A 9,068-nucleotide genomic window follows, 5' to 3' on the forward strand; every position below is an offset into this window, starting at 1 on the left:
AAACCGACCCTCTTCCCCAAATTAGGACTGGATCTGGACCCTTCCATTTATTAGTCAAGGGGTCCTTCCATTTTACCAATGCATAAGAATTAGAAGTAACTGGGTGCCAGTGGCGTTCTGCTGCAGACTGACCTTTATTGTCAGTTTGCAAAAAGTTTAGGACAAATAAGGTAAAGGCAAGATGAGCCTTTGGTGACCTTGGGGAAAATGCTCTGAATTAACTTTGCTAGGTAAATTAGAATATAGGAATCTCTAATAATTGAACTGAATATTAGACCAGTCTAAGATTGAGTTAGAATGGCTGGTCACACTTAAGAAGAGTGAAAAATCATTATGACTCTATTAAATGACTAATTTTACTAAGTCTGAATATACAGTCTCTGATGTACTATTGCCATAAAGTTAAAAGGCTAGAAGTTAGTCCAAACTGGAAAAATGACAAGCAAGGATGGATCTAAAACATGAATTTAATCTTTTAGTCCTTATAATCAGGACACTGAGTTAACTTACCTGTCAGCTCAGCACACGAATTACTAATATGCTTCTGTAGAGTTCTGTGGAGAGAACCTGTTTTTCCCTTTCCTAATAAGGTAGCTGTTTTAGGATCAATCTATAAGCCAATAAGTAGACCCTTTTAAGATACTAAAAAGCATTTATTAAATTTGACATTTTAATCTCAAATTTTGAAAATAAAGGTATGTTTTAAATAGTGTGCATGGAAATGCACTAAATAGTATATATGGGGATACAATTTCTCTCTTTTGTCTTTTAAGAGGTTAAAGTTTAAAATTTTACAATATCTAACCTTTTGAATTAATAACTTTTTGGACAAAACATTTTAAATATTTGGCTGTAAAGGGGCAGTGACTGATTGCACTTTCAATCATTTTTCTTAAGGAACGGTTGTAACTAGAAGGCTAGAAAAGTTATTAAGAGTCACACGTGCATAATTTATTTATTTATTAACTAGAAATATGTATAAGCAATTGTAAATTTGAGAATTAATAGTATCTGAGGGACGAACAATTTTAGGTAATTATGAGCTCAGAGATATAGCATTAACTATCAATATAAATTAAGGTTTGATTGTTCAGCATTTTAAAACACCATCTACAGCACACAACGAGATTATTTGTGCTGGAATAGGGGCAACTGTGTGTCTTAAGACTCCGCTCCACAGCAGCTAGTTGGGCCCACGTGGGCCAAACGATCGGCTGGGAGGATGAGAAAAATGACTTTACAATAATGTTTTTTCTGGCCAAAGAATTGTCTTGGGCACAACTAATTTTCAATTACCAATTAACAACAATTATAAAAGCTTTCTTTATTTCCTGCAAAACCCCTTGCAGCAAACCAAAACACCAAATAACAAAAGGATACTGTCTCTGAATCTTTTGGGTGAGAGCAAGGATTTAAGGTAAACTTCCCTTGAGAAGCATTAGTTAATAAAATACTTTCCACTTAGGAAACAATATATACTGAAAGATTAAAACTTTTGGCTTCTCGTAAAGAAGCAGAAACAATAAACATTTTTCTTACATAATGTAAAGCTATATTAGCCATACATAGAGGCAAAATTTTCTAGTGATTACCAGTTTACTAGAAGCAAAAATCTTTGAATTTAAGCATTATTTTAAACATCTGAATAGATCTGTAACACTGTTAAAAAGAAATTTTCTTGAACACAGGGAAAAACTTTAGGCATTGTTTGCAAAACAAAAGAAAAGGCCACAAGCCTCTCTGGGACTGCCCAGAGCCCTGTATTGACTCAAAGGTAAAATACTTTTTAATTTGAGCATTAATCTTAAATTTGCAATCAAACTGCAAGCTGCAGTCAATGGAACAATGGCAGATTTAACCATAATTTTTAAGTTTTTGTGCAAGGTTAGGATAATACCTACAACTTTGGGAAAGCAAAACCTATGTTTAAAACAATTTATCACTGTTAAAATCAATATTAGAAGCATTACTATCATATTACGAAGTTTGGATATCAATTAATACCTATGAATACCTATTAAAGCAAGCTTTAACGCTTTAATAAAGAGGCATTGCTTTATATCTTATCTTAAATTTTACTATTTAGGATAGGAACCACATTTATCATTATCTAAACTAGAAATATCTTAAGAGACTCAGCCTCTAGGGCTGCCTTAGGCCACGTGTCGGAAGGACTCTAAACTTGAGTTATCAAATTTAACATTAACCATCTGTAGCAATGTAACAATTATTAATTTTAACCAACAACTTATGAGCTGAATGCGAAAACATGCAGAGCACATTTTTAATAAAGAACCAAATGAAGCAGTTAATTTTAGACCAATCAGAGAATATTAATCTTTGTAGCTACAATCATAGAATAAAAAAGCACTTTACCATTGTCAAACACATTAATCATGAACCATTTATCAGATTCGAAACTAAGAGGCTGTGTACTCGCTGCTTTTTCTTAAAATGAACATTTTTTCCATCAGGGGCCCTCCTGCCACGTGTCTGGTTTTTGGCTGAAACACGTGGCAGCTCTCGGCCTTGCAGATAAAGTTTTTTATACCATTTTTATTATCCAACATAAAACATAGAACATTCATTCATACAGACTGGACACGAACATACATGAATTGAACACGAGAACAGATTGGTGCACCAGACATAAACAAGACACAAAATGGGGCAGAGTACTCCTGCTATTTGGGACAATTTCCTCCCTCATGATGCAGTTTTTATAACTGGGGCAATCCGCCTGTATTAATTTCCTTTTAATAAACCCTTTCCTTTCTCACACCTAACAATGTAGCTTTTTTCTAGCCACGGCCTACCGCCTGTGCCTAGCTCCTCTTAAGCTTCACTGCTGAACCTAAGTGAACCAGCGCTCGGGCTTAACGCTGTCTCAGCTTAGCCCATACCTTCTCCGGTATGAATTTCCTTTATCCTTAAGCAACTCCTGAAAACTAAACACAACGGCCTAATCATGATTTTGAACCCTTCTTTCCTCCACCTAAGCAGTTTTTTCTAAAAAAAAACTGCGGCACACCGCCTGTCTCCGTATCTAGTTCCGATTTACGAACTGCTGACCCAAGCAGAAACAGTGTTGGGTTAGCACTGCTTCAAACTTGCTTCGTATCCTACTGCATCCCCGCAACACTTTCAAAACTGAAATTTTTTTGGGCTAGCGCTAGCATGTGTACCTGTCCGTTGCTCCGATGCTCCTCCTCCGATACGAAGATTCTTTCCTTTCTTGTGGAGCTCCACACAGCAATCGTTTCTCTTAGCATCTCTCTGCCATTCTTCAGGTCCCTGTTCGGGCGCCAACTGTTGCGGCCCGCCCGCGGTCCACAACACGAACGGTTCAACTGAGAATGGCAGTTCCCTGCAAAGAGAGGAATCTAGACGGGGCGGAAGAAAAGAATGAAGTCAAGACAAAACTCTGATCAAGACTCAATTTAATATTTCCAAACACTCAGTTTATAAAGGAGGGGGGAGGGAACCCAATTTCCCGCCAAGTAACTCAGGGTCCAGTAGCAGGACGAACACGTGTGTGCCTCCAGGCAGCAGAGTCAGGTTCCAGCAGTGGGCGTGGCAGGACGAATGAGCCGATAGCTCCACCCCAGAGCAGGCAGGCTCCAGGCTGGGGGAAGGGAGACCACAGAGACACAGTTTGCAGCTGAGAAGAACGGATGGACCATCTAGAGACTGCCATATCCGGGGATCCATCCCATAATCAGCCTCCAAACAGTGAAACCATTGCATACACTAGCAAAATTTTGATGAAAGGACCCAGATATAGCTGTCTATTGTGAGACTATGCCAGGGCCTTGCAAACACAGAAGTGGATGCTGACAGTCAGCTATTGAATGGATCACAGAGCTCCCAATGGAGGAGCTAAAGAAAGTAACCCAGGAGCTAAAAGGATCTGCAACCCTATAGGGGGAACAAAAATATGAACTCACCAGTTACCCCTAGAGCTCGTGTCTCTAGCTGCATATGTATCAGAAGATGGCCTAGTTGGCCATCACTGGAAAGAGAGGCCCATTGGTCATGTGAACTTTATCTGCCTCAGTATAGGGGAATGCCAGGGCCAAGAAGTGGAGTGGGTAGGTGTGGGAGTGGGTAGGGTAGCGGGTAGGGGACTTTTGGGATAACATTGGAAATGTAAATGGAATAAATACCTAATTTTAAAAAAAGAGATAAAAAAGAAGTGTAGTTTAGAAGTCAAGGAAATATGTGGTTCAGAAATTACCACATCTTGTGCATGTTGTATAAAATATGAATTAATTGCAAGATTTTGGAGAATCACCCCAAGTAAGTTATAGTTTTAGATGGGGTATAAAAGAAAAAACTTATGTACTAAATAACAAAGAAAAGGGTTGTGAATTACACTCTTTCAAGTAGAATGAACATCAATATCAAGTCAAGAAAACAAAGTGGCTGTCTAGGGACTATAAGCAGTCAAATATTTTCATTACAGAAGGAGGTGGTGTTTTAGAGGAAGAATTTAACTGAATCAAGGTTAGTGGACCATTGCAGTTTTACAAAAGCTATTAAGGGACTCTTTTCTCTAAATTTCTGAAAGTGAATTATTGACAGACTTAGAACTCAAAAGTAAGAATAGTAGAGGAAGAGAAGCTACTTAAGATCAGAAAGAGAAAAATGGTGTGTGTGTGTATGTGTGTGTGTGTGTGTGTGTGTGTGTGTGTATGTGTGTGTGTGTGTGTGTGTGTGTGTATGTGTGTGTGTGTGTGTGTGTGTGTGTGTGTGTGTGTGTGTGTGTGCTCTGCATGGTGGATTGTCTGTGTGTCCAGCAGTTTTACCTTGACAGTTTTCTAGAGGCAGGTTACAGAGAGTACAAGTTAGACACAGGTGTAGATAGAATAAGGCAGAGAATAGAAGGAACCAGAAGAATATAACATATTGCCAAAAGTAATATGAGGCCAGGCAGAATATTTAGAAGAAAAGCCAGTTGAAGCTATATTTAATCAGTCAGCCTTAAAGATTAGGTTAAATGGAAGTTATAAGCTTTGAGGCCTATGTCTAGGGAGAGTTACAACCAAGAAGGAAACACTGTGGGCTCAGCACAAGCTCTGTATTTCCACAGACTGGGTAACACTCTTCTCTCATCACTTCATCTGAGGGAATAAAAGTGGCAATTACAGATTTGGCTCTCCCTGGAGTATGAGGCTAAAACTAAAAACAAAAATTAATGCCTTTTGCTATTTTCATAGATGTGTTTACCTTTGTATATTAGATTTTTTCTTTTTAAAACTTCCATTTACTTATTTATTTTATTATGTATTTGCTTGTTTATTATTTATGTAGTCACTTTACAATCCAAGCACAGCTCCCCTCTCTTCTCAGTCCAATATAACATGGCATCTCCCCCATTCCCTTCTATCAGGGACAGCCACCACTCCAGTTGTCCTCCAGTATCTTTTTGTAGTGTTCTGTTTTGTTTTGTTTTGTTGTTTGTTTTTAATTTGGATGTTTGGGGCTTGGTATTCTTTTGTTTTATTTTATTATCTTTCTTTTTTTAATTTTACTTATTCACTGCCCCCATCCAAGTTACTCCCATCCACAATCCTTCCCCCAATGCTGCCTTCCCTCCTCCTCTGAGCTGGTGGAGTCTAGCTGGGTATCTCCCCATCATGTGACAACAGGTCTCTGTGAAACTAGTTACTTCTTCTTTAGCTAAGTCCAGACAAGGAAGCCCAGCTAGAACATACTCAACTAAGAAGCAACAGCATTTGTTATAGCACCTGTTCCAGTTGTTCAGTACCAATATGAAGACCAAGTTACACTTCTGCTACACATGTGTGGGGAGGCCTAGGTTCAGCTTGTGTATGTTCCTTGGTTTGTGGTTCAGAGCTTCAGGCATGCAGGTTATTTGACTCTGTTGGTCTTCCTATGGAGTTCCCAACCTCTTTGAGCCCCACAATACTTCCAGCAATTCTTCCAAGAGTCCCCAAGGTCCATTCACTCTTTGTGCCTCTCTGTATCTGTCTGAGTCAGCTGTCTATTGATGTTGTTCTTGTTCTATCTCTTTTATGACACAATTTCTAAGACAGACTATTTCACAACATATTTCCTGATACTCTAGCTCTTACAAGATTTCTATTTCATCATTTGTTATTTTCCTGAGTCACGGGTACAGGAGCTGTGGTGTAGAAGTATGCACTAGTTCTGAGATTCCCATTATCCATTGATCTCTGCACTGTGTCCAGTATTTTTTTTCTGTGAAAGACTCAAGATGTGGTTTTATGTGATAGTCTTCACATGATAGATTTCATTTGCTGTAAAGAGTCTTCTTTAGTAAGTGGTCTTCGCTACACCTATCTGTAAGTAAAATGATAAGATTTATAATGTAGTAGTAATATAATACTATTGTATAATATTTAATTATAATATATATTTAATAGATATTTTATATATATAAACATCAAAACACTACATCTGACAATATTAGGTTATTAAACCACTAGTCCTTGGAGCAGGACACTTTTTATTTGGTCATGATAGTTCAAATAACTCCCAAGTTTATATGGACTGACACTGGGGATCTCAGAATTTGAGGATGAAACTCCGTTGATAAAGTCCCTAGACACTTAACACACAAGACTGAGATTGGTGTATCTTATCAAAAGACCCTCACAAAGACCACAGAGAATGCCATCATTGCAAAATGCATGAGGATTTTACTTATCCAACATGTTGGGGAACCCCCTCTCAGCATTCAGGCCAGAGGAGAGACCCAGAACAAAGAAAGAACACATTTTTTTATACCTTTGTAAGGGACAAATATAAGCACCAGGGTAGTTTGGCTTATTTTAATTGGTGTAGTCAATAACCTTTTTAGACATTGGTTGGTTTGTACAGGGTGACTCTCATTGTGTCTGTCCTTGTGGTGTGAGGCAGTGCAAGGGAATTGTTAATCTTGTTCTGGAAGCTTAGTAATTTTGACCTTTAAAACTATGTTTCTGTATTTGTTTAGCAGCCAGCTTTTTTTATCTGGCTCTGTACTTGGCCTGCTAATACACTTTGGAAAGTCCTTTTGAAGGGAAAATGTACTTGGTAGTCTTGAATTTATTTTAGATAGTACAAGATGATGTGATCTGGATGAAATCTGAAAGCCTCCTTCCTGAAGTCTGATATCTTTTCCCCATATGAATAAGTGATACAAATAAAAGTTACAGTGCAAGAATGAACTTGTGAGTCTGAAACTCATAAAAGTAGGCAAACAAAGTAGTGTAACTCTACATGAGGAAGAAAAATGAATATGAGTATGAGTCAAAAAGCACTGATAAGAATGTTGAACAGAGAGCCACCATAGTGTAAAGTACATCCATTCCTCTCTATCATTGCTGTTGTACATTGTTAGTGTAATCACCTTGTGTGTAGGACTGCAACAGAATCTGTCCTTTGCTTCAATTGACACTATTTGTAGTTCTAGATACTGTTATAAAAATCAGAGTTATATATTGTTTATTTCAATTGTTTAACATACACACAAAGAAAAAATATTTTAATTAATTTGCAAATTAATCAAAAATACATCTACCATCATTGAGACAACCAAGGGCTAGAGAAGAAATTTTGTTCCAAACTTAATATTGTGAAGTTTGCATAATAGAACAGTACTCATATAAGTATAACCAACCAGACAAAGGAATTTGAAGTATCTTCAGGGTGGTATATAGTTGATTATCTGTAAATGAACTCAGCTTTTACCAGATAATAATATTTGTCCATGGATATGTGTCTGAGAATCTTCTTCTATTTTGTTTTTTTTTCCAAATAAAACCATACAACAAATAATCTTATATTTAGTGTTATCAAATGCTTGTTATAGACTGTATCCTCCTGTACAATGAAGTAATTGCCAAGAAAATCTATTCCTTGTTTTGAGAAAACATCTTCTGTAGTAACTTTTTTAGGGCAACTTTGACATCTTTATTTCTCAGGCTGTAGATCATGGGATTCAACATAGGCACAACAATGGTATAAAACACAGATGATACTTTCCCTTGGTCCATGGAGCTGACTGAAGATGGCTGTAGATACATGAATGTTGTAGAACCAAAAAAAATAGCAACAGCCAAGATGTGGGAGCTGCAGGTGCTAAAGGCCTTGACTCTGCCCCCAGATGATTTAATGTGCAAAATGCTGACAATGATGAAGATGTAAGAGCTAACGATGGTCATGGCTGGTACAACAATATTAAATCCACTGAAGGACAGTGCTAATATTTCATTGATAAAAGTACTAGAGCAAGACAGCTCAAATAATGGGAAAAGATCACAAAAGTAGTGGTTTATTTTATTAGCCTTACAGAAAAACAGTCTTAGCAGGAAGACAGTGTGAGCTGTAGCAATGAGTAAGCCAACACCATACACCACAGCCACCATCAACAAACAGACTTGATAGGACATGGTTACTTTGTAAAGCAAAGGGTTAGATATAGCCACATAGCGGTCATATGCCATTGCAGCCAACATGTGACATTCTGCAACAACAAAAGTACAGAAGAAATAGAACTGAGCTATGCATTCTGGGTACAGGATGACATTCTTCTCTGTCACAAAGTTCAACAGCATTTTAGGAACAATGACAGTAGACTGACAGCAGTCAATAAAGGACAGACTGCTGAGTAAATAATACATAGGTGTATGTAGCTGAGAACTAATCAGAATCAAGACCATCATTCCTAGGTTTCCAACAACTGTAAGCAAATAGACAGATAGGAAGATAAGGAATAGAGGCAATTGGAGCTCTGGATTCTCTGTTAAACCAGCAAGAATGAACTCTGCCACTGAGGTATGATTTAATTCTTCCATGGTCTTCTGGAAAGTATATGTAAAAAAAAGTTATATAGAAGAAGAATTTTGAGTATCCATTCTCCTATCACTCAATGAATTTTGAAACATAATTCAAATACTTTCGTATATCTGCAACTATTTGCCATCCTCTTTTTGATTTGAGCAGTCAGAGATATTTCAGTCCTGGAGAAAGGAGATATGCAAATATAATTGTATGTATTACATACTTGTGACCTTAATTTAAGAATTGTTTTTATTGGT

At 37.4% G+C, this 9,068-nt stretch overlaps 1 protein-coding gene across 1 annotated transcript; it reads right to left on the minus strand.

Moving 5' to 3' along the window:
- Positions 1-7,880: 7,880 nt before the first annotated feature.
- LOC110289124 (olfactory receptor 8G50-like) lies at positions 7,881-8,825 on the minus strand. The gene has a single exon (XM_021155310.2). It carries the CDS (start codon positions 8,823-8,825, stop codon positions 7,881-7,883), a length of 945 nt encoding a protein of 314 aa, XP_021010969.1.
- Positions 8,826-9,068: the final 243 nt, after the last annotated feature.

Source organism: Mus caroli, unplaced genomic scaffold (assembly GCF_978045245.1).
Source record: "Mus caroli unplaced genomic scaffold, Mus_caroli_1 scaffold_11, whole genome shotgun sequence".
NCBI classification, from domain to species: domain Eukaryota; kingdom Metazoa; phylum Chordata; class Mammalia; order Rodentia; family Muridae; genus Mus; species Mus caroli.

Bases quoted from the DNA above. Each gene is read 5' to 3' on its own strand.
- LOC110289124 (XM_021155310.2), bottom strand. From the start codon at position 8,825: ATGGAAGAATTAAATCATACCTCAGTGGCAGAGTTCATTCTTGCTGGT.